The sequence below is a fragment of the Elephas maximus genome, chromosome 27 (genome assembly GCF_024166365.1).
Source record: "Elephas maximus indicus isolate mEleMax1 chromosome 27, mEleMax1 primary haplotype, whole genome shotgun sequence".
NCBI lineage: Eukaryota > Metazoa > Chordata > Mammalia > Proboscidea > Elephantidae > Elephas > Elephas maximus.
This window is the reverse complement of record NC_064845.1, coordinates 34823928-34850600: the sequence shown is the minus strand read 5'-3', so window position 1 is coordinate 34850600 and position 26673 is coordinate 34823928. Positions and strand designations below refer to the sequence as shown.

At 42.1% G+C, this 26673-nt stretch overlaps 1 protein-coding gene across 6 annotated transcripts; it reads right to left on the bottom strand.

Moving 5' to 3' along the window:
* Positions 1 to 283: 283 nt before the first annotated feature.
* ASTE1 (asteroid homolog 1) lies at positions 284 to 26673 on the bottom strand. Of its 6 annotated transcripts, none has more exons than XR_007515721.1 (9): positions 26545 to 26673; positions 25346 to 25471; positions 23887 to 25212; positions 17449 to 17659; positions 15216 to 15411; positions 13608 to 13849; positions 4886 to 4996; positions 4593 to 4718; positions 284 to 596 (listed from the first exon to the last, which is right to left on the bottom strand). XR_007515721.1 is itself a non-coding variant. In XM_049871117.1 (7 exons), the coding sequence occupies exons 3-7, from the start codon at positions 25189 to 25191 to the stop codon at positions 6308 to 6310; spliced, it is 1923 nt and encodes a 640-aa protein (XP_049727074.1). In that variant the 5' UTR covers positions 25192 to 25212; positions 25346 to 25471; positions 26545 to 26673; the 3' UTR covers positions 5004 to 6307. The 6 variants fall into 6 exon arrangements, 3 of the variants coding, with proteins under 3 accessions (XP_049727074.1, XP_049727073.1, XP_049727072.1); XR_007515723.1 differs by having other exon boundaries at positions 13686 to 13849; XR_007515722.1 differs by lacking the exon at positions 4593 to 4718 and having other exon boundaries at positions 285 to 596.

Sequence of the window (26673 nt, the reverse complement as noted above, 5' to 3'; positions counted from 1 at the left end):
AGAGAAAGTTCTGTCATTCCTGGCATCTGAATCAGCCTTCCATTTGGTAATCTCTCGCAGAGATGCAGCAGGACCTGGCAACCAAAGGGCGTGGACTTTGCAGAGATGTCGGTGGGAACTGGAGGGGGAGGGTACATGTGAGAGTCACATGGTGCAGTGTGAGGTGCTGGACACATTGGCAGAAGCCTAGCGATAAAGTAGGAGGCATGTGACTTTGTCTCAGGGCACACTGGAGGAAGGACAGAGTGTGACATGAGTTTGGAATTTTATCTTGTTTGTTACATGATGATGGCAGCACACAGGGCGGCTTGTAAAGACTGGAAACGGAGAATGATGAGAAAATTGTGGAAGCTTAAGGAGTGTATTAAGTCCCTAAAGCTACTGTAATAAAATACGAGAAGCTGGGTGGCTTATAAGAACAGAATTTTATTGTCTCACAGTTCTGTAGGCTAGAGGTCCAAGTCAAGGTAGCTGCTATGTTGGGACTTCTTAGGGCTCTGAGGGAGAATCTGTTCCATGCCTCTCCTAGCTTTGGTGGCTGCCAGCAATCGTTGGTGTTCTTTGGCTGCCAATCTCTGCTTCTGTCTTTCCTGTCTCTGTGTATCATAAGACACCAGTCATACAGATTAGCACTCACCCTACTCCAGTACGATCATGTTCACAGATAACATCTTCAAAGACCTTATTTCCAAATAAGGTCCCGTTTACAGGTACAGGGGTTAGAACTCAAACACACCTTTCTGGGGAACACAGTTCAATCCATAACAAGGGATAAAGGGATAAATGAGTCCAGGTGATCGGTATGGAGAGGAAGGCATGCTGTATCAATCTTCTAAGACAGAGCATTTCTGTGACTACAGGGTGGAGTGGAGAAAAACATGGAAGGCACTCCAGATTCTGGCCTTCTGGCTTGAGTTGTACAGCTGTTGACAGAATAGCCAAAGCCAAACAGGCTTTAGTGGGACACAAGTCAGTTTGAAACGTGAAGTCTGTGGTGTCTTGGAGACGTTCCGGGGACACACTGAGGAGGTTTCTAGCATGGAATGAATTGAAGCCACGGCTGACTGATTATAAGCCAGTAGCAGAACAGTTGCCGGGTACAAGCATCAATGATTTTTTGTTAAAAGTAAAGCAGTAAGTGAACTTAGCTTTAACAGAATAAGATGTTTTCAAAAGTAGTGTCTTTGGCATTGTTATTACCAGGAAACAGCAACTGATTGTATAAATTCAAAATGCAAAGCTGAGGTTTTGTTCACATTGTACCTTAAACACAAATTTTAAATAGATGATAGACTCCTGGATCCCTGACTGCTGGATGTCAGTCAATTCCCAAACAGTAAGGATCATGACCAGCGTGCATGGAAAATATCCCGCCATCGTGGTGTATTAGCTAAACGGTTAACAATTCATCTTTCAACACAAACCTCCTCTTTCACTCAGGAACAGTTTATGCCCAGACCAAGTCACGTCAGCGAAGTAAATGTATACAACGGGGAATTTTGAGTCTTAGGCTGTCACTTTGTTATTTAAAAGTAAACTACATTCCAATAAATTACTGTCAAGTTCAAAAACTGTTTTTTCTTTCTTGTGACCATTAGTCAAACTGTAAAATGCTACTTCTTGTCAAGAACCCTCTGTACAGATAAGCCTTGATATATGATTGTTGGAAGAATGTTATTCAACTTGATTTTGAAAGCCCTGAACACTTAAGCCCTCCTTTATTATAAAGTGTGTGTGTGTGAGATGAGAGTATATACAGTAAAGAACTACACAGCTTAGACAAAAGTTTGTTGTGCATGGAAACCCCACTGAGTGAGCAGCAGTAGTAGTTGAAAACAGCTACTTGCTCAGAACAGGTAATTTATGGCATGAAAGTAGAAAACAGTGCTAATTTTGTTCACTTATAATTCTTCCTTGGCCCTTTTAGCCTCATTTCCCACACATTGCGCCAAAAGAAATCTCCTGCCAGGTCTTTTTGGACACTATTCCTTCAACTTGAAATTTTCTTTCCTCTGCCTCTTCTTTTTTTTAATAAGTTTTTGCTTTTTTAAAAAATATTTTGTTGTTGGATATATACAGCAAAATACACCAATTAAGTTTCTACACGTAGTTTAGTGACACTGATTACATTCTTTGAGTTGTACATCCATTTTCCCCCTCCTTTCCTGAGTTGCTCCTCCCCCATTAACATAAATTCACTGCCCACTAAGGTTCCTATCTAATCTTTGAGTTGCTGTTGTCACTTTGATCCTATATAGACAGTTCTTAAAAAGAGCATAATGCCCAAGGCAGATAAATTTTTACTAGTTAAGGTAGACTATTATTTACTTTTAAGAAGACTTTAGGTGATATTTTTGGTTTAAGGTTTAAAGATTACCTCAGGGCAATGGTTTCAGGGGTTTATCCAGCGTCTGTGGCTTCAGAAAGTCTGGAGTCCATGAGAATCTGAAATTCTCTTTTGCATTTTCCCCCTTTTGATCAGAATCTTCTATAGAATCTTTGATGAGAATGTTCAGTAATGGTGGCTGGGCACCATCTAGTTCTTCTGGTCTCATGGCAAAGGAGGCAACTGTTTGTGGAGGCAATTAGCTGCACATTCCATATCCTGCCCTATTCCTGACTCTCCTCTGTCCTGTGTTGCTCCAGGTGAATAGAGACCAATTATCTTGCCTTGGATGGCCGCTTGCAAGCTTTTCAGACCCCAAGTACAATGCAGTGAACTAGGAGGTAGAACAGAGGCACTAAACATGTTATTAGACTAATTAGCTGGGTGTCCCATGAAACCATGACCCTAAACCTCCAAACCAAGGAAAATTCCGTGAGGTTTTTGTTTGTACATAAGCAGACTAATGCTGCTGCTTTTCCCCCCATTGTTGTAAATACATCTATCACACAGCTTTTGCCAATTCAACTTTTTACAGGTGTACAGCAGTTACAGTAATTGGCTGTGCAACCTATTCTTAGCCAATGTGGTTTTTCCATCACCATTAGCCCCCCTCCTCATTTTTGAGACTCAAAATTCTGACCTATGCCAGCCATCCTGTTGAATGAAGCCTTTCTAGTGTGTGTGTGTGTGTGTGTGTAGTATGTGTAGTACAATTTCTTACAAACACTATTAAGAATAAATGTAGCCAGAAGTTTGGGCATTAAATTTGTGGGGCTTTATGTTTCAGTGTTAAAATTTAAGTCCAAGTCACTTTGTTGAAAAATCTAGAAGAGAATTTAGAATAAACTTAAGTGTTGGTGTTTGAGGAGGAAAATGAAAACAAATACCCTGGCCATTAGTTTGAATTTCTTAGAAATTCTTTTTGACTAAACCTGACATTCCTGTGTACAAGCCAAATGCACACAATGGTGTGTTAATGACGTGTACTCAGGCTGCTTCAGGGTAGCTAGTGTTTCACGTGCAGGTGCAGTGCAAATCCGATTTCCCATTCCTATCCTGTTTTGCTCAGTGCTAGCCAGTTGACAAAGAGCCTGGCAAAGGCCCACATTTCTGTGCTGGCTCTGTAGCTGTTAGGCTTGTCAGAACTGCCCTTTATCTCAACTGCACGGCTTCCCCATCACTATATATATATATATTTTTAGTAGTAACTGCATTGTTCTATTTAGTGACACTCTGAGTGGAAAGTACACCTCACTGAGCAGTCACTGACAGAAACTGCACAGATTGTTCTACATGAGTTCCAGAAGTCTATTTTAGAGCTCTGTGCACTTCTGGCTCTTAATTCAAGCAAAATGTGCTTTTTAATGCAGTATTAAAAAAAAAATATTAACCCACTCAGCCACATTAAACGCAATTTTCTATTAGGACCTTCTCTGTGATAAATATACTGGAGTGCCCCAAAGGTGAGAAATGGCCATTTGGAGCCATCTTGTGGTCATAAAGAAAATACTGTATGTGATACCTTGACCAACTGCCATTTTTCACCAAGTTTGCATCTTAAAAGCATATAATGAAATGTCTTCGTATGTGAGTTTAAAAAACATTCTCCTTGGAGCTAAACAAATACATGATTTTGTAGAACGTGTGTGTGTGACAGGAAAGATACGACAAGCTTTATATTTAAGCATTACTAGATCAGTTTTTTTAGATCAGTTGTAGAGAGTCCTAAGTGTAATTTTTTACTCACGTTCCTTGTAGCAACCATATGGTTACACAGTGCGAGTACACTAGATTCTGCATCTTTGTACATGGAGCTAGTATGGATGACCCATTAGCTAGAGGTGTGACAAGTCAGGGAAACTTTATTTTAATCCTTCCTAACCCACCTACATGGAACTACTGATTTAGTTTTGGGGTTGGCAAACTACGGCTCCGGGGCTAAATCCGGCCTACTACTGCGTGCTTTGTAAATAAAGTCTCATTGGAATACAGCCAACACGTTCCTTTACGTATTGTCTGTCGCTGCTTTCGTGCTACAACAGAGATGTACAGCTATGACAATGACCATATGGCCCACAAAACCTAATTATTGTCTGGCCCTTTATTTACATAAACAGTTTGCCGAGGCCTCATTTAGACATTTGAAAAAAGGGCCTATGCTTTACATTCAGTGGACCAGAAAGGAAGTGGCATCAATTTTCTCTACCTTTCACTCTCCCAACAGGTGTTTTCTCTGGCACGGATGCACTTGGTAGCAGATTGGATGTCAATGACTCCTCTTAGGCTCCACCAAGGCTCCCACGTGGAAAAAGTCAGTCTCAGTCTGTTCTCACTTCATCATCAAGGGAGAGGATATGCCAGTTACTCCCGGTCCCATATCACCGCCAAGGCCCCTTGTTCTAACTTGTTGTCCCATCTGAGTAGCTGTGCCCTCTCCCAAACACGCCCGCGCACGCGCACAGACACACTCGCTCTTTCTGTCTCTTTTTCCCTGCTCACCCCAGGCTTTCGTCCATAAGCAGCAGTCTGCTCCTCACTGGTCTCTCTGCCCCTTCCACCTCTCTGGGTGTGGAAGAGAAGTGGGGCATCCTTCTCATTGGCTGTTTCCTCCTAGTACAGACACAGAGAAACAGACTTATTTTGAAGAGGCTGAAAGTATGTTATCTTGCTTAGGGAAGACAACGTTTAGTAATAGAAACCACAATATCTAACAGCCCAGTCTTAGGGAAAAATACAATTTAATTTTCTCAGAACATTCCATAAGCCAAAACATATTGCATAATATTTCTCATATTTCGAAAAATAATCATGGCAATATCTCCGAGTGAATTCCTTTTATGACCCACCCTGGTTGTCTATGACTTCAACTGCTTCACAACACAGATTATGGTTATCCTAATAGGGTCAATTTCTTAAGTTTGTCTTTAAAAAAGCAACTTGCCTAGGAAATAGAAAGGCCGTGGCACTCTGTGACTAAAACTCGGGCTTGTGGTGTCACCATTCCCAGATTTCCCCACTGACGGCTACCTTCCCCCCCTTTTTAACTCTCTTGTTTTTCCCAGTTTTCTTGGGGCAAGGCAACAGTGGAGTCTTGCCCTCTGGATGCCACACTTCCCAGGAGCTGCAGACGTTAAACATTTCTCTTACTATAATAAGACCTCATGCTCGTTACAGACACTCTGTAAACAGAGGCGTAGGGGAGAACGTTTCATAATGTCAACGGCCAAAGTCTATAAATGTCGAGGTTTTAATGTCATCTTTATTTATCCCTGACTTTTCCTTTTGCTCCGGATATATATCCAACTGCCTAACATGTCACCATGGCACTCGCTCCCTCAGGTGTGTCAGACTTAACGTATCCGCAACAGAGCCACCCATTTCCCCACCTTCCAGCTAGACCCGTCCTACACGAATGAAGGATAAATAGAAATTTGAAAAGGGAGAGTTCCTGACATTGTTCTAACGAAGGCATAAAAATTACGGATTACTGTCGTGATTTTAGCAATAATTCCTAACAGTTATCATTGGTACATTTACATGCCCTGTTTCAAGAATAATGCCAATATCTATTTAATCAGAAACTGTTTTCATATTTGTCAGAGCAAGTTCACCTCCTGACATCTGAATTCATCCGTATAGTCCTGCCTACATCATGAAATATAAAGTGAATCACTGTGTCTGTGATAATATGCACTCAGCCACTGTGCAAAGTCGACTTTTTTTCACGTCAAGGTCCTTTGACCTACTTCTCTGTACTGTGTAGCCACACATGAACCAGACAGGTGGAGAGGGGGAAAGTAACGTCTAGACAGACACACGGCGGTTTTCAACACGGAAGTACTGGCACCTCAGTTAATCCACCAAAAGGACTAATTACATGTAAAAAGACACCTACCTGAAAAGTTTCCCTATTCTTGTCTGCTAGCTCATGCGATGGCATAATTTTTTCAGAGTCAAATGATTCAGTCCTATAAATAATCAAAATACCACTATTGGTACGTTCTGATGTCCCGTGTTGGTAAGTGTGATCAGGGTTTCAGTTAACATCAGCTTTTTTTTTTTTGGAAAAACATTCCTAAGTTGCCCGATTCTGAGGAGAATGGATTATATTGTGCACAGAAATCTCTGTCTCCAGTGTGGTAATATCACAGTTCTTTTCCAAACATACACAGATATGTATACACACACACATATATACTTTTATATATATATATATATAAATACATATTAAGCAAAAGACTTAGCCGTTTTAACGAAATATCTAAAATGATGTCAAGACTAGTGGGAACGACGGTGATGCTTGTGCACTGGCAATTTGTTCATATGACATTTGTTTTTTCCTCCCTGAGAGCAGAATCCAGTGTAACTTGTTGGGAACGCTTGTCCATGTATTACCTCATTCATCTGTTTCTGCCGTTTTAAGGCTGGTCATTGATCTGCTGCAGTCCTGCCTTTGAATTCGAAATCTTCCTACTTAGCGTGAGGTTCTCATCTTAGAATTTTTACAGCGGGCTGGACTTGAATTTGGCATTACTGAGATCTTGGGAGACAAGTGCAAAAAACAACCCCTCCTGTATGGCTCAGAAATTGGCTGCTGGGAGGCATCTTTTTAATACATCTGTCCCAGAGAAATGGTGTTTTAATATCAAACTGGTACAAGGTACAGAATCATATTCAGCTGCCTTGACTGAAATGAGGCGTCAGAAAGTGTTATGTGATAAACACCAAGTTCCCCGCAGCCAGCTCACTAAAGATATAAGGCCACCACATCTGGAGTCAGGTATTACAAAGAGTTATCCTTTTGCAGAAGTGAAACTCTGCCTCCTGGCCCTGGTGCTGGCTGATCTCCAGGCACTGCTCGGGGTTCACGGTGGGCCAGCAGTCAGGCAGCACGTGCAGAGCACAGTACCGAGTGGACCCTGCGCCCAGACTGTGCCTTAGGGCTGTGGGGTAGGGCCAGGATAGCCCTGGCAGTTGCAGGAAGAGGAAATTCCCAGGAAGTGGTAATAGCAGCTCTTATTTATTTTTGTTTTTTTAATTTTTTATCTCTGAACATACCCTGGACTTTTTCAAATTGAGTTTAAACCAATATGGAAAATTTGGACAACAGGAGAAGGGGCATAGGAGCTCATATGGGAATAGCTGGTCTCTGTTTTCTTTATTTTCTGAGTTTGAGTTCAGCCACCTATCACTTTTCTTGGCACTTCTCCACTCTTTTCAGGGTGGCTTCAGCCTGACAACTTTGATGAACTTCCTGTAATGGTTTCTTCTTACGTTCTTGCCCTTCTTCCCATCTTGACCACACTGGATAGTTAGTGCATTGGATAGTGCCTTGATAGTTCTCCTCAGCCTTCTCTCACTTCTTCCCAGATACCTTGCTTTGCTCTTGCTTTTCACGTGCAGATGTAACAATAATGGCTATCATTTGTTGCATGTTTTTAGTTCCAGACACTGTGCTGTTGTTGGTAGGTGCCATCAAGTCAGGTCTGACTCACAACAACCCTATGTACAATGGAACAGAACACTGTCCAGTCCTGCACCCTCCTCACCATCATTGTTATGCTTGAGCCCACTGTTGCAGCCACTGTGTCAGTCCATCTCATTGAGGGTCTTCCTCTTTTTCGCTGACCCTCTACTTTACCGAGCATGATGTCCTTCTCCAGGGACTGGTCCCTCTTGATAACCTGTCCAAAGTACGTAAGACAAAGTCTCAACATCCTTGTTTCAAAGGAGCATTCTGCCTTCCACGACAGGTTTGTTCATTCTGGCAGTCCATGGTATATTCAATGTTCCTCGCCAACACCATAATTCAAAGATGTTAACTCTTTGGTCTTCCTTATTCACTGTCCAGCTTTTGCATGCATATGAAGTCATTTTGAAAATATCATGGCTTGGGTCAGGTGCACCTTAGTCCTCGAAGTGACATCTTTTCAGCATTTTAAAGAGGTCTTCTGCAGCAGATTTGCCCAATGCAATACGTTGTTTGATTTCTTGACTACTACTTCCACGGGCGTTGATTGTGGATCCCGGTAAAATGAAATCCTTGACAACTTCAGTCTTTTCTCCGTTCATCATGATGTTGCTTATTGGTCCAGTTGTGAGGATTTCTATTTACGTTGAGGTGTAATCCATACTGAAGGCTATAGTCTTTGATTTTCATTAGTAAGTGCTTCAAGTCCTCTTCACTTTCAGCAAGCAAGGTTTTGTCATCTGCATAACGCAGGTTGTTAATGAGCATTCCTCTAATCCTGATGCCCCGTTCTCCATACAGTCCAGCTTCTCGTATTATTCAGCATACAGACTGAATAAGCATGGTGAAAGGATACAACCCTGATGCACACTTTTCCTGACTTTAAACCACACAGTATCCCCTTGTTCTGTTCGAAAGACTGCCTCTTGGTCTATGTACGGGTTCTGCATGAGCACAATTAAGTGTTCTGGAATTCCCATTGCAGTATTATCCATAATTTATTATGACCCACACAGTTGAATGCCTTTGCATAATTAATAAAACACAGGTAAACATCTTTCTGGTATTCTCTGCTTTCACCCAAGATCGATCTGACATCACCAGTAATACCCCTCCTTCCACGTCCTCTTCTGAATCTGGCTTGAACAATCGGCAGTTCCTTGTCAATGTACTCCTGCAACCATTTTTGAATGATCTTCACCAAAATTTTCCTTGCATGTGATAATAATGATATTGTTGGATAATTTCCCCGTTCTGTTGGACCACCTTTCTTTGGAATGTACACAACTATGGATCTCTTCCAGTAAGTTGGCCAGGAAGCTGTCTTCCAAACTTCTTGACATAGATGAGTGAGCGCCTCCAGCACTGCCTCTATTTGTTGAAACATCTCAATTGGTATTCCGTCAATTCCTGGAGCCTTGTCTTTTGCCAATGCCTTCAGTGCAGCTTGGACCTCTTTCTTCAGTAGCATTCGTTCTTGATCATATGCTACCTCCTGAAATAATGTCAACCAATGCTTTTTGGTACAGTGACTCTGTGTATTCCTTTAATCTTCTTTGATGCTTCCTGCCTTGTTTAATATTTTCTTTGTAGAATCCTCCAATGTTGCAACTCAAGGCCTGAATTTTTTTCTTCAGTTCTTTCAGCTTGAGAAATGCCAAGTGTGTTCTTCCCTTTCGGTTTTCTAACTCCAGGTCTTTGCATATTTCATTTCAATCCTTTACTTTTTTTTCTCGAGCTGCCATCTGAAGTCTTCTGTTCACATTGCTAGTCTATGTTAAAGAACAAGTTTCAGAGTCTCTTCTGACATCCATTTTGGTCTTTTCCTTTCCTGCTTTTTAATGACCTTTTGCTTTCTTCGTGTATGATGTCCTTGATGTCATTCCACAACTTGTCTGATCTTCTGTCATTAGTGTTCAGTGTGTCCAATCTATTCTTGAGGTGGTCTCTAAGCTCAGGTGGAATATACCCAAGGTTATATGTTGGCTCTTGTGGACTTGCTCTAATTTTCTTCAGCTTCAATTTGAACTTGCATATGAGCAACTGATGGTCTACTCTGCAGTCAGTCCCTGGACTTGTTCTGACTGATGATACTGAGCTTCTCCACAGTCTCTTTCCACAGATGTCGGTTTGATTCCTGTGTACTCCATCGAGTGAGGTCCATGTGTATAGATGCCATTTATGTTGTTGAAAAAAGGTTATTTGCATCAAAGAAGTTGTTGGTCTTGCAAAGTTCTATCATGTGATCTCTGGTGTGATTTCTATCACCAAGGCCATATTTTTCAACTACCAATCCTTCTTCTGTTTCCAACTTTTGCATTCCCATCACCAGTAGTTACTGAAGCATCTTGATTGCATGTTTGATCAATTTCAGACTGCAGAAGGTGGGAAAAATCTTCCAATTTCCTCATCTTTGACATTAGTGGTTGGTGCGTAAATCTGAATAATAGTCGTAGTAACTGGTCTTCCTTTTAGGCATACATGTATTACTGTATCACTGACAGCGCTGTACTTCAGAATAGATCTTAAAATGTTCCTTTTGATGATGAATGCGATGTCATTCCTCTTCAACCTGTCATTCCTGGCATAGGAGACCATATGATTATACGATTCAAAATTGGCCAAGACCGGTCCATTTCAGCTCACTAATGCGTACGATATCGATCTTTATGCAGTCCATTTCATTTCTGATGACTTCCAATTTCCCTAGATTCATACTTCTACATTCCTTGTTCCAGTTATTGATGAATGTTTGCATGTTTGCATGTACATGTTATTTAATCCTTAGACAATAATCTGAACTATTTTGATCCCCATTTTATAAGTTGGGTAACTGATGTGTCATAGTTGTTGATTCATTTACTTTTATGCAGAAAAGAAGATAATTCTAAGACCTTTTAAGCTTAAAAGAAGAATGGCTGTTTATGTCCTAAAATCCTAATCACCAATGTGAGTTCTCTTTTGCATTATGATCAGCTGGCATGAGAGGCCTTTACAGAGTGTATTTCCAGCCTATATATTAAAATTTCGAGGTGCAGGTGTCTTAAAAGAGGCTTTTACAAATAAAATTCAAGTCTAATTTCATCATCACCAAATACAGAATATGATTACAATCTAATAAATGTTTTTTTATCCAAGTTTATCCCTGAAATTTACTCAGCTGTCCAGAGTTCCTTTTGTTATTTAACTTGCCAGCTGCAGCCTTGCCCTTCCAAAGCGTCAGGTGAGATTTCATTTGCTAGAATTGAGACAGAAGGAGCAGGCTCTAAAGAGTTGATTAAAAACAAACAGTAGAGTTCACCAGTGGAACATGGGACTATAGCACTGCTTCTGTACAGACACTCCCTGTTTTCTTCTGTACCTGATCTGAATTACCTGTCACTTAAAGCAAAACTCAAAAGCTAGGTCTGAGAACGCTTCTGATTTACTCTCTAAATCATGTCATACTTCTCTCGTAAACTCCTCAGATATCCTATAAAGTGCCTGTGACCTCTCATCCATTACTTGCAGGGAAGACACACACAGCAGTAAGTAGCTTTCCTAAGTTCCCGCAGAGAGTGAGAGTGAAGGAGATTATTGCTAGAGTTTAATGCCTGCAAGGCTGCATAACTTCATGTGAATGGCTGTAATGACAGTGGTTAGAGGAGGAAACCTGACTTCTTAAAATCAGCTAAAGGAGGACCCTTTTGCTTGGAATACTCCTTTTAATAAAAGAAAAAGATGACTGATGGAATTCAGTTGACTTTTAATCAAACTCTGTAGCCCATACACTTTCCATTTTGGTACCTATCAAAACAGTTATTTGCTCAAATGGCAATGGGAGTGAATGGTTTTCCAGGCAGGATTGGTGGTTTTAAAGGGCAGTGTTGATGATTAACGAGGAAACTGGACACTTATACTGGTATTTCCAGGTTGGCTGCACACTCTACAAGCTAATCAAGGAAAAGAGAGTATTGACACAAACAAGGTTACATGTTTATGGCCCCTACTGGATTCACTATTTGCTGGTGAAACATGTCTCTTCTCAAAACGAGATGCACCTGACTGCTTTTCATACTTCTGGGAATAACCTTGTCTTCTCACTACCATCTCTTGAGAGACATTAAAAAGTGCCACCATGCTCTCCTAGAATAAGGAAAATTTCCTTCTTTCAAGAACTCTCACTTGAAAGAGAAATCTGTTTTTAGGGTTGAGAACTTTAGGAGCAAATGAGACTGTGTTTTTGCTTTTTGTAAATGGCTAAAGCTAGTCACTACGTGGGAGGTGTGTGTGGACACCGGCTGACGCTCTGAGAGTACGGTTCTTCTAGGGGACTGCAGAGACTTGTTTCTCAGGCCTGTTCAGAATGGCAGCTGAGAGCAGCCTCTAGGGTTATTACTGATGGAACAGGCCATTAGGAGAGTAGAGAAGAAGCAAGGAACACAATTTGTGTGAAGAAAAGTAAAACGAAGATTGAATATACTTTCAGATCTTCAAATCTTGCCCAAGTCTCTTCATTCCACTTGCTTCTTTTTACTGTCAAATTCTTTATTTGGAATTGGCCAGTATCTTCCAAATCTGTTGGTGCTGTGTTTTTAGCAGCCATGGTGCGTTCCAGAACAAAGCCTTTCAGACTTTTTTGACTGTAACCCACAGTTACAGCAGGTTTTAGGTTTTAACCCACAGTAAGAAATACATTTTGCACGACAATCTAATTCATGATATACATGTGTGATACATTTTTTTCATTTAAATATGACAGTTATGACCCATTAAATTTCACATCCCATTAGTGGGTCAAGAATGTTAGCATGAAAAAGGGTGTAGAATCTGGTACTGGTGCATGTATCCTGAGTATTTTCGTTTCTTCTCATTGGTTCCTCTTTCCTCCTATAGATCTTGCAGCTCAGGATGATGTTTCATATTTTGCCCGTTACGGTTTCAACTTCTGCCTTAAAACCTGGAGCGTCCCTAAAGTGCTCATCGACGCTGCCGTGCTCTCATTTACTAAGAACTTACTTTCTGAATAAAATTTGCTGTCTCGCGTCTTCACTTCTAGGAGCCCTGGTGGTGCAGTGGTTAAAGCACTTGGCTGCTAACCCAAAGGTTGGCGGTTTGCACCCACCAGCCGCGCCGCGGGAGAAAGGTGGCAGTCTGCTTCCGTAAAGATTTATAGCCTTGGAAACGCTATGGGGCAGTTCTACCCTGTCCTACAGGGTTGCTATGCGTTAGAATCGACTTGACGGCAGTGGGTTTGGTTGGGGTTTACCCTCACTTCTATCTTCCATGGCCCAGGCCTCTCATACTAACATATGAAGAGGGATCTGTTTTGCAGAAATTTTGAAATGGTAACAACTCAGCTTCTACTTAGAGGAAATAAAGGAAGTAGGACTCCTACTCTGAAAATGTAACTGGCTGAGTTGCTGCAATTCAAAGGTTATAGAATGTTATAACTGGAATGGAACATGAGCCATACAAACGTGTTTAAGAAATACACAAGTTTCTTAAATCGGATTGTATTTAGTAAAATCAGTACAAAATACCCTGGAGTTCAAAGGTTACCTACTGCATTGTCAATCCCTTAACAGGTTAGTGCCAAAGAGAAGAGTTAATCATTTCAAGGGAAGTGATAGGAAAATTTTAAGTCAGAATTAATTATACATCTGGCTGCAGACTGAGCTTATTCAAGCTCTGAGGCCTCAACATGCTCCTCCAAGTTTTCAACCTTTAACAGCCCAAATCGATTGCTTCCCTCATGCCGACACTTGGTACCTGAGGTGGTTCCCACTTTATTCTTTGGCCAGCTGCTACCTTGTTTCTTCTGCCTTTTCTTTTTTGAATGTGATTTACCCTTTGGTAGGAATGACTCAGGAGGGGCAGATGACTGCATGGCATTGAACATCTGTTCATATAGTTGCTTTGCCTCAGGACACATGCTCAGGAGACTTTCCACAGAGGTTGCTGATGCTAGTAGCTCTCGGCATAGTCCGTGCACCAGGCTTCCACTGTACAATCTGTCAAGGGGAGACCGAAGTGTGTTGTTAAAGCTTAGGCTCACTGCACTGGACCACTGTCATTAATGTGGCAGAAACACACTGAGAAACAAACACACTGAGAACTCTTACTGCTTGTGAAAAATTATTAAAATTATTTAAGAATAATCTGTTCCTTGAAGGAAAGAACTAAGTTGTTATAACAGAGATTAATTATTGGCTGATGATATTTAACAACTTTATCAGCAAATTAAATGATGAATGCTAACTGGTTTTCCAACTGGACCCAAGCTAAGGGTGACCAAAAACGGAAAGGAGTAAAGAATCTATAGGTCAAAGGCCAATTAATCGTATTCAGTTGAAGGTTCTAGGGTTAGCTCAGATATGAGGCCCAGAGATGCATTAAAAACACGATTTACTGCTGGGGAGCTTTTCACCTTGAAACATATTTATAGTTGTATCAGCGTATTTTGTATGTCTCCGAACCATTCATTCATTCAGCAAATACTTGAGTACTTGTGTGATAGGAACTGGGGCTACAACAATGAACAGACAATTCACTGCCCTCATAAAGCCTACATTCCAGTGGAAAGGGACAAACATTTTACAATCTCAAATATGCCATTCTCTAACCAACCCCCTTTCACCTCCTGGATCGACCAGGACAGACAATCCATTGATCCCACCATTTTTTCACTGGCCCCTACCCTGCCGTTATCATTTTCTTCTTCCTTACCCAGCTTAAACTCCACAGTCAAACAGGATCACTCCCTGGGATACAGGCTCAACTCCCTTGCCTCCTCTCCCTCTTCATTCTTGCCTGGATAAAGCCCACTTAGATGTCTAATAGGCTCCTCACTGGAATAAGCTCTGTGACAGCAGAGATATTTTTTATTGTTTTGTTCATTACATCCCTAGCACAGAGCAGGCACTTAATAAATATCTGAATGAATGAATAAGTGAATACTACGTCAAGTGGTAAGAAGTACTATTAAAAAAAAGAGTAATAAGACTAGGGTGATTGGCGGAGGGGTGGTATTTCATATAGGGTGGTCAGGAAATGCCTCTAAGGTGACATTTGAGCAAAGACCTGATGGAAGTTAGGGAATGAGTTAGAGCCTCCCAACAACTGCTTCTTTCTTTCGGTTATATTAGTGTTCTACTTTAAGGAACTGATTTTTTAAAAATGTTTTACTGGATCTAATCATGGCAGCTTTCTTTTGAAATACAGAAACAACAATACTTTTCCCATTTCCAGCTCTTCAGCTAGAACAGTGATCCAAAATCAATTACGTTGACATTAATTACAAAAAGTAACTTTGCTTTAAATGTATGCATTTCCCTCTTGTGTGCATCCACGTGAAGTCAAGTCCTGCGTGGCACTTACCGAGTTAGGTCCGGCTCTGGGAGAGGAGTGGAGAGCAGCTGATTGAGATATAGCCCCATCTGCAGACAGCACTGCCACTGACAGAAGACGTGAGCTGCGTCTAAATCCAACTTCTTGCTCAGCCGGGTCTGCGCCTTCACTCTGTGCAACTCTTTATACAACATCTTGGCACCATCGTCACTTGCATCTTCCTTATCTAGATAACGAGACAACCCAAGGGCAGTATTTCCAAAAACATATCACCTTGTAATTCTCCACGTATAAAACAACACATTCTACAAGGGAGACAATTAGTTTACGAGGCTCAAATGCTTTTCTGTTTTGGCCCCTTACTATTTTAACTCAAAATAAAAGCCTTGCTGTTTAAATTGAAATATTTATGCTGAGATATGTTTTTAATAATTTTATTGAACCCAAATAGTTAATTTTGTCCTTGAAATAAATTCTCTTCTACTAGTTCGCTAAATCTAAAAAAAAAAAAAAAATCTAGTTCACTAAAAAAAACCTGGCTTTAAATACATTTACATTTGAACTCTCCAAATCCACAGTCTATGTCCATGAAAATTAAAAATTACTATTAAATACTGTTCCTTTTCACTAAACTTCCTCTCATGGAAACCCCAATGCTATAGTGCATTTGTTTTTAAAAAACAGGCAGTATGTTCAAAGCACATTTTAGCTTCTGTTTTAGGAGAGAAAACTAAAGTATAACTCAGGGAATTTGAGGATAAGGGACAAGAGGCAACTCTAAGGAATAAAGAACACTACATGTGCTCAGCTATCAGCTACAGGTTGGTTTGAGCAGGTGACACAAAATGGCATCTGGATCAACTTGAAGGTAATGAAAAGGAGGCCCACCTTTGACCCATTAGTGAACAGCACGGCACTGAGCCTGCCTGGGTGAGGGGTCCGCAGTCCCTAAAAGAAGAGAAACAGACCCTTGGCGTGCACCTTCTGTTAGACTCAGCTAAAGACTTGTGCTGAGATTTACATTTTTCATTCAATGGGAGGAAACACTCTATGTTTGTATCCTAAAGCAGTTACCTCTTGCCATCAAGCTGAATCCTACTCACGGTGGCCCCATGTGTGTCAGAGTAGAACTGTACTCCATAGGGTTTTCAATGGCACATTTTTAAGAAGCCGATCTCCAGGCCTTTCTTCCGAGGCTCCTGTGGGTGACTGGAACCTCCAACCTTTCAGTTAGCACCAGGCTCGTTAACCTGTCTGCACCACCAGGGAGCACTTAAAGCAGTAGTGGGCCTTAAGTCATTTCTTTTGCTCTCATGTAACAGTCCCTCTGACAGCTACTTGAGCCTGAAAACCTGGGGTATCTTGGAGTCCATGCTATTTCGCTCTTTCATTTATTTTAAGAAGTAAATGCTAGAGTACTGCTGTTCAACGGAACTTTCTGCCACGATGGAAATGCTCTGTATCTGCGCTGTCCAGTACAGCACCTTCTAGCCACGTGTGGCTACTGAGCACTTGAACCGTGGCTAGCGCACCTGAGAACCGGAATTTTTCATGTTATTTGATTTTAATTAATTTAAACTACAGTGACCACATGTGGTACCATATTATACTGTTTTAGAATGTGGTAACACGTTTAGATAAAGTGCTATAGCATTCAGAATCCTTGAAAGAGAATAATTCCATTACAGAACTTACCTCCAAGTGTATTTCTCTAGTAGAAACAGAAGTTACTGTATCTAGCATCACTACTTACATACTATTTGAATTTACAGTAGAGGAAAAGGAATAAAAAGGTTAGTTAAAAAAAAAAAAAAACCCAAGCACGAATGCCTATGGAGGTTGCAGGCATTCGGAAGCTTCTCCAATGGGCAGTTTTAAGTCAGTTCTTGTGATGATGTCGCTGCTGTACTGAAGATGGATAAGGAACGTGGAATACAGAAGGCAACTGGCAAATGCACCTGCCAGGCACCTCACAAGGTAAAGCGTTAGGTGCCACAAAGCAGGCGGGATGAGGCAGAACCAGCTCTTCACTGCTGTACCGCTCGCTGGAGTCAAGTCCTCCAGCACCGAGCCTGGCACTATCGGCAAATATTTCATGCCAGAAGTATTTTATCAACGAGTGAATGACTCTTTGATGCCTCCTTTTCTAAGCTGTGGTATAAACTGGTGAGAGTAAACAATCCAAAAACATTTTCTTGGTTAAAGCTTCGCGTATATGCAAGTAACATGGAAGACTATACTCCCGGGAATTCCGGACACCTACCAGGGCTGTTGGTTCTGGCATGCAAGGGCCCCATCAGCATCCCCAGCAATAAGGCCTGTACGTGGTGCAGCTTTGCCTTGGCCTCCGTGTGCTGCAACCAGTAGCAGCTGACAGCAACGGGCAACCTCAGCGAAGGAGGAACTGGGTCCAGGATGGTCCGCTTCACCTTCAGGGTTTCTAACAGAAGCATCTCCCGTTTATCCAAGGAAAGCTGAAAATATATACCAAACATCTTGCAGGTTACTTTGGGGAGTGGCATTTTTTTCCCCTCTAGCACAAAAAGAACACAAATGAGACTTTGGTGTCAGCTGTTACCCTCATCTTCCTGGAAAAAAATCAGCCACCCTCAAAGGATTTAGAACATTCATGAAGCACTTGGTATCGTTGACTGAATGGCTGCACTGTCTCCCCGAGCTACCCGGCCCCTGCTTGTGTCATTCCATCCTCCCTGTGGAGGCTGGCGAGCAGCAAACTTCAGCACACACAGCAAACAAGCAGGGAAGCAGGTTAAAATTTCAAATCTTCAGCCCACCTCCCAATTTTGATTCTGTTTAAGTCCGGGGGAATGCAGGAATCTGCATTTTAACTAGCAGCTGAGAGGTAGTGCTCTGAGAAGCAAAGATCTGTACTCCTGGAGGGCCTGCCCTTATTTGCTAGTAGTGCTTAGGCCATAGCTTCTCATGAAGCCATCCCTGATCACCTCCAGAAGACAAACTCTTCGTTTATGCAAACCCTCTGGGGGGATCATGCAGCCCAGTTTTGCTGGGGTCCTGCCTTGTGAACGCCAGCTTGAATGTTTTATTGTCTTTGTGTTCTCCCACACCAGGATCCTCACAGAGAGACTGCTTATAGGTCAGGGGAACACTGAAGGGAGTTGGAAGCATCTTAAGGACCACCTGCATTGTGCTTCCAATACCCACTACCCTTGTGTTTACACCAGGCTTTGTAGTGCACTTGAAATCAAAGTTAAGAAACAAACAGCTCTGCCAGATTTAGGCTTCATGTTGAAACACTTTTAATTAAGTGAATCTTCTGTACTTACAAAGCCACCAAAGATCTTAGAGGTCACATACTCTTATAGATAAAGCAACAAGGGCTATTAAAAAGGCAACTTCAGAAGGACTTCACAATCAAACTCTGAGAAAAAAAAAAGTTGTATTTCCAGCGTCTGCACACTGCCAGAAAAGGATTTCTTTCTTCTTAACTTTCTGGGCGGATGTGACAGTCTGGCACATTTCTTAACACCCAGCACACAGTAGCCAAGTGTGGTAAACAGCTTAGAACAGAGACGTTAACCTGAAATAAAACATGTCAAAATTGACAAAACTGTCTTATCAAGGCATAAGAGCATTAACTAGTACAATTTCTAAATAACTTGTTTTGATAAGATTGTGACAGTGGTAAAGTTATGTTTTTTTAATTAGTAATACACAAAGTGCTTTATAATCAATCACCTCTACTAGAAATAGCATTAACTACTTAAAGTAAAATAAAAACTTCTCTTTGTAATTTCCTAAACTGATAGAAAAATACACCAAGTAAAGGTAAGAAAATACCTTCATCCTTTTCTGACATGTAATGCTTAAATTATTGAATTCTAGAGCTAAATTACAACTTTAATGACTGAGCTTTGTTCTACCCCTCACTAACTCTACACCTTGCACAAGTTTCCAAGCTCCTCTTCAGTCTCTTCAATCTTCTGTAAAATAGGCATTTTAATCACTTGCAAAAGATGCTTCAAGGGGGGGCCCACAAGTCCTCAGCTCCTTCCAGAAGGGGAACTTCTCTGCTCACTGCCCTTGGTAAACTGTTCAGGTTAATCCCATATGACAACTCCTTTCCCTTCCCTTAGGGGTAGCGAGAGCGCGTGGCTGCAGAGGAAGCTGCCAGAGCGGCCTGCATGGGCACCCAGAGACGCTACTCTTGGCACTGCCTCCCTTCCAAGAATGACCCACTTCCATGTCTCCTTACAACTAACCTCCCTTTTCTTTGGTTAACTTAAGTAGTGCTCTGTCCATTGCAGCCAACAGGACCCAAATGAAACCTTACCCCACGTGGTTACTGTGGGAATTGAGTGAGCAATTATATAAAGTTCCTACCAGCTGGCACAAAGCAGGTAATTAAATATTTACTATTACCACATCATCTTAAGACACGACACCGAAATGACTAAATACTGTCACCAGGTTTCCATTCTTGTACCTGCATTTGTATTTGGAATCCTATTTACACCTGGTACCATTTAGAACTGTTATGGGCAAATTAGAACCAACAGTATTGGACTAAATACAGAATTGATGAGTTCATGCCAAAGGAAAGCCAAATGACACCCCAGCAGAGAGTGAACTAAGATTTCACACTACTCTGAATAAAGGTAAGGAGTAAGACTCAAGTCATCTCCACTTAGCAAGGGTTATAACTGGCAATGGTTGAATTCATTCAATTGGATTTCCATAAAGTGGAAAGTGTTCTGATTCCTACTTTACACCACCCACAAAAAAACCAAACCTAAATAGATTGTAAATTTAAATATGACAACAAAACAACATAGCTTTTAGAATAAAACACAGAAAGACATTTTTGTGACCTTGGCATAGGCAATTATTTTTTAAGCAGATCACAAAAGTGATAACCATAAATTTAAATTGGACTGTATTAAGAACTTCTGTTCATCAAAACATACTAAAGAGTGAAAAGGCAACCCACAGAATGAGAGAGGCTATTCACAATACATGCCATTTAACAAAGGACTTGTATACAGAAATCAACAACAAAAAGACAACATGATAGAAAACTGGGCAAAGACTAAACAGAAACTTCATGTAGAGAATCTCCGAATGGCCAATAAACACATGAAAAGGTGTTCAAATTAATCATCTGAGAAATGCAAATTAAAATCATTACATACCCATCAAAATGGATAAAATGATACCTCTACACAACCGAAAGAACAGCTAAACTTTAAAAACCAGGACAGAAAATTCCAAGTACTGGCAAGGGTGTAAAGTAAAGGGGACTCTCATATGCTGCTGGTGGGACTATCAATTAGTACAACCACTTTGCAAGACCATTTGGCAATACATCTTCTAAGCTGAATGTAAGCGGATCCTAAACCAAACCCACTGCTGTCAGTTGGTTCCGACTCATAGTGACCCTGTAGGACACAGTAGAACTGCCTGCCCCATAGGGCTTCCAAGTCTAGAAATCTTTACTGAAGTTGACTGCCACATCTTTCTCCTGCAGAGCAGCTGGTGGGTTCAAAGGACCAACCTTTCAGTTAGCAGCTGAGCGCTTTAACCACTGCACCACCAGGGCTCCTTAAATGCATCCTATGACCAACAACTCCACTCCGAGGTATATATGCAACAGACATGTGTCCAGTGTTCACTAAATAACGTGTACTAGAATGTTCATAGCAGTGCTACTCACAAGAGCCAAAAGCTGGAAACTACCCAAAGTGCCCATTAGCTGTAAAACGGGAAAAACAACTGTGGTGTATCTCGTAACGTAGTGAAATGCAGCAGTGAGAATGAATGATCAACTCCTCACACCAACAGTGGATGAGTCTCACAAGCAGTGTGCTGAATAAAAGCCATACATAAAGGAGCTCATACTGTATGACTGAGCTTTTATAAAGTATAAAAACAAAACTTTCTGTTGTTAGGGGCCAGGGCAGTGACAAGAGTAGGAGGGATGCGTGACGGGAACAAGCCACTGGGAAAATCTCCTGGGTGCTGGTCTTATGTCTACTCGGATGTTCAGTTTGTGAAAACTCATCAAGCTGTGTGATTTCTGTGCACCTATCTATACGTATATGTATAAAAAAAAAATAGTCAGGGAGGGATAAATTATAAAAGGGCACGAGGAAACTTTGGGGGTGATGGACATGTTGGTTATTTCAGTTGTGGGATGGCTTCACAGACATATAGACAGATCACAACTCACCCAAGTGCACACCAATGAGCAGTTCATTGCTCATCAATTACTCCTCAATAAAGCTATAAAAAGTAAAACAACAACACGTGTGGCACAGCACCGTCTATGAGAAATCTAATCTCAGCCAAACACCTTTAGAATGTTGCTAATTAGAATTTTATTTGTATGGGTAAAGGGTTAATAAAGCACTCCTATTTGAGACTCCGACCTGTGTAGACCTTTCTGGCTCCGTAACTCTGGAAACCTGATTGTCAGTTGTGTTACTAAACACGATACTAAAACTGCATCTAGACTTGAACATAAACAGGCATCTGATGGGAACACCCTATCTTAGGGCCTTCCTGAATAGTGACGTTTGTCATCAGCCATGTCCCTTGCAGGGAGCTCAAAAGCTCTGTCTATAGAACGGTTACATGGAAGACTGGGCCCTGCGGGGAATGAGGCTTCTAAGCCAGTGAGGCTTTGTCCCCTCTGAGATATAACTCATACCATACACCTCACCTGGTCAGTGTGTAATTCAGGAGTTTGTGGTCTACTCACAATGTTGTGCAACCGTCACCACTATCTAATTCCAGACCGCCTTCATCACTCCAAAAGGAACCCTGTACCCCTTTAGCAGTCGCTCCGCACTGCCAGGCAAGCTCCTGCACCCACCCGCCTGATGCCAGTCTCATTTCCTCGGACCTGAGCTGCCACTAATGACGATGCTAAAGAGGCTAGTTCTTGCCAATCTCACCACTACTGAGAATTTGGGCCAGATAATTCCTTGCCATTAGGCGCTGTCCTGTACGTCGAAGGATGTTTAAGCTGCACTCTTTGTCTCTGCCCACTAGATGCCAGCAGCAATTTTCTTCTGGGAAGCTGTGCTTGTTCTTCTAGGTCCCTGCGAGTAGACTGGTGCCGAGAGTGGCCTGTGAGAGGCTGGTGACTCTGAGAGTTCAGCTGGATCTAAGGAAACTACCGATGGGCATTGCAATTGGTGTTCTAAGTTTATCTGCATTCACTCTGGAGGCTTAACTGTGTTATCGGCATAGACCTTTTGAAATCTATTTGTATTTTTTCATACATTTACGTAATATTACAAAAAGAAATTAACTCAGCACTGGGGTGATCCAGGGGAATTTTATTTCCTAGAAAAGGGGATTGGTCTGAGCATTACTCAGGTTTAAGGAACAATGAGTTAGGCTAAGAGTCACGTTTTCAGTATCAAACTAAGGAAATCACCATGATGCCACAAGGCTAAAGCCTGAGGGGCCTCATCAATAAAATAAAAAATCCGACTCAAGCATCAGTACTAATGTTAACTGAAACCTGATACGGTCTGAAATGTTAGTTTCATCAGTGCTGATAAGCATGCTTTTTTTTTTTTTTAAGCCACACAACCCAATCTGTCTGATAGCTAGTGGAAAGAAACCCTGGTGGCGTAGTGGGTAAGTGCTACAGCTGCTAACCAAAGGGATGGCAGTTCGAATCCGCCAGGCACTTCTTGGAAACTCTATGGGCAGTTCTACTCTGTCCTATAGGGTCACTATGAGCCACAATCGACTTGATGGCACTGGGTTTGGTGTTTTTGGGTTTATTGATAGCTAGTATCAACATAGTAGTGATAGTACCGGCAAAGATAACCCAGATCACTGAATTACAAATGGTTGATTTGGAGCTAAAAGGTCTAGGTTTGAATCCTAATGCCCTCACCCTGGCTGGGATATTAAACAAGGCAGTTTACTTGACTTCCAGTTTTCTCAGCTATGAAAAGGGAGCAATAGAGCAATCTACCTCAGTTTGTTGTATTAAGCAAGGTGATATATGTGAAAGGAGCCCTGGTGGCGCAGTGGTTAAACCACTCAGCTGCAAACTGAAAGATCAGCAGCTTGAACCCGCCAGCTGCTCTGCGGGAGAAAAGACCTGGTAATCTGCCTCCTTAAAGATTCACAGCCTTCTCAAATTCTCTTAAAAAGACCAGACTTAATGGTCTCACTGAGACTACAGGGACCCAGAGGTTATGGCCCCGGGACCTTCTGTTAGCCCCAGGCTGGAACCATTCCTGAAGCCAACTCTTCAGGCAGGGATTAGACTGGACTATAAGACAGAAAACGATACTGGTGAGGAGTGACCTTCTTAGATCAAGTAGACACATGAGCCTATGTGGGCAGCTCCCGTCTGGAGGAGAGATAAGAAGGCAGAAAGCGACAGGAGCTGGTTGAATAGACACGGACACGGGGAATACAAGGTGGAGAGGAGGAGTGTGCTGTCTCATTAGGGGGAGAGCAGCTAGGGGTACATAGCCAAGTGTGTATAAGCTTTTATACGAGAGACTGACTTGAACTGTAAACTTTCACTTAAAGCACAAAAAAAAAAAAAAGAAAAGAAAAAAAGATTCACAGCCTATGGGGCAGTTCTATTCTGTCCTACAGGGTCACGATGAATTGGAATTGGGTTTGGTTTAATCTACATTATAACCTGTAAAGTGCTTCACAAGGATTTCATTGGTATCATACTTACCTCAGTCAATTTGCTGAAGTCAGAATAATGCTCAGGCAGTTTTACTGCATGAACAATCGATGTTTTGATATTTTTATTAATCCTTTCCACTTCGCTGACAGCTAGTGGCTGAGCAGGTGGTGCTTTCCAGGGCATGCTTTCCAGGCGTGGAGAAGCATTCAAAAGCAGCCCGTAGATGGTTTGCCGGATGGACTGGGATATTCTGTGGGCATTGGGTTGCTGCATGTTTTCCACCTGTGTGTGAAGAATGGTCCGTCTTAGCACCAGAGCATCGCTGATGAAAGGTGATAGCTGGCCTTTGGTCAAAGCTGCTAGTACCCATTCTGGTAAGCCCAGGTTCAAGGAGTCTGGACAGACATAAGCACCGTACTGGAAGAAGTCCTGCAGCTTCACCAGGGACTGCTGGTATTCTTCCATGGAAGAGCAGAGAAGCTCCTTAACATTTGCTCGATCCTTTTTGGGGACATGCTTCAGAACATTATCTAGTGCTTCCGTAGGGCCAGCAAAATGAGACAACCAATTCAGAAGTCCCAGAACTCGGTGGTGTCTCCTCCCCTTAGGACTGGTAGCTCCAAGAGGAAGACGTATTTTACTTAAGACTGTCTCCATGATGGGCAGATTGACATGGTCGTTTCCACACAGCACTGCAAAGAGAGGTAGCAGAGCTTTATTCATGTTGCTGAAGTGACGGCAGAACGCATCAATGGAAAAGCACATGGCAGGAATATAGCAGTTTTGGGTGCCTTTAAGGGTGTTCACATTTCTCCACTGAAAGCCACTCAAGGGGCAAAACCCAGCTTTCAGGTCAAAAACGCAAAAGTCGCTATCCGAAGATAACACAGGGCAATCCCAGTGATTAGCAAGCGTCATGATATCCCGATCTGCTTCTGAGAAGCACTGGACAAAACATACCTGCAGCTTGATCAAAACCTGTATGAACACTTCCCGGATGAGTAAGGGACACACACACCCGCCCCCACCAACAGAAAGGGAATGGGCCATCTGGATCTTCTCTCTGGCCCGATCCTTTAAAGTTGTAAGCTTTTTATCTGAAACGTCACATCCTCCATCCAATACAACATACGGATGTATATTACAAGCAGATAGTGATTCAAAAAATTCTTGTACAACGTCTGTAAAAGAATCATAGTCCCCTCCATACTGGAGCTCCATGTCTGAACTGAAGCAAAGCCGATGGAAAAGAGCATAGCCATCAATGACAATTTTTGTGTCCCGCAACTTCAAATCAGTGAAGAACTCGTTACGATGATCTTCCACAAAACTCATTAGGCCCCGGATACCCATGATGACAGTCTGAAGAACTGCCTGTTTAAAACAATGGAAAAGGTTTCAATTGATGCTGGTTATGGTTGCTTCCAGCGCCATCAAATCATCAGCAAATGCTATGAAGTGCTGTTTTGACAGAACACATTAGGTGTCAGCATTTCAGAATTCTTACCTAGATCCTCAGCCAACACCAGCTAGGTGAGCACTTTTTCATTCTTTTGTCTTCCCTGTGTGTTATAAGGCACAAGCCCGGTGGTTTCATGAATTTTGATCCTTGGGATGGAGGCTGTTGATGATTCTAAAAGAAAACAAGCTAAGTCCATTAATGACACACCAATATTATGCTTCTGTGGCCTTGGCTTTGATACTGAGATAAAGAGTAGTCATATAACACAGAATATGTTTTGTGGGATCAAGATAAAAAGCTCTAAGATATAAAAAAGATATCCTTTTCAATTGCATAATTAATAAATCAGAATTAGACTTCAGTTAAGTAAAATGTGTAGGGCCAGTGATACATATCCTGTTTTTTGTTGTCACTGAAAATCAGAGTCTGAGAATTTCAGGCCTTGGGCTCCTGGGCCTTTTAACTGGCAAAGTTTCTGGCAAAGAAAACTACTGCTCCCTGCCTCCAAGAGCTCAACTCTCCAGTTTCACCCAACCAGAGGCTCTTTTCATCTTCTTGTCTTTGCTCACCTGGCCTAGTTGCCTGCAATACACTCACTCCTTCCCCATCTGGCTAACTTTACTCACAGAATCCAACCAATTAACCAGGTGCTGTGGAGTCGCTTCCGACTCAATGGCAACCCCACGTGCGTCAGAGTAGAACTGTGCTCCATAGCCTGATTTTTAGGAAGTAGACCGCCAGGCCTTGCCATTCTTTTGGTTAGCAGCCAAGGGTGATGGCGGTTCATACCATCCAGGGAGTCACTCACAGGATCAGTATTACTGATCATTCCTTTCGCCTCAGGTTCTGATATAGCTCAGCACAGCACTGTTACTGAACTTGTCTTTATGAAAAACTGTGACATTTGTCAACGATGAATTTTTGGCATTCATTTTGATTTTTTAAAATACTGCATTAAAATTTATTTCAGTTTTCTGACGTCCCCGTACACTCTGCGCCCAACTCAGCTCACCCCAGTCCCAGTCCCCTCTCTCTCAGCGCCTTATCCTGTGCCGTACTTACTTCTTCACAAGTCTGTCTTGCAAGCCCACTGTGCTCACTCATCCTAAACTCATTAGAGCACCTTGCTTAGTTGTTCAGGAGAGGCCGGTACAAGGTAAGGGCCAAGCCCTCAAACACAGGCCTTCAAACACCGCACCACCCCAACCCTCACAGCTCGTCCCCAATCCAGCAGCAGATCCCACCTGCTCGGTCCTCCCAGGGGACCGGCTCCTCCATCAGACGCCGGAAGGAGCCCAGCGAGACCTGGAAGCCCCGACACGTGAAAGTCCAAATCCAGAAGCGGGAACCGGAAGTCTCTGCGTATGACGTCA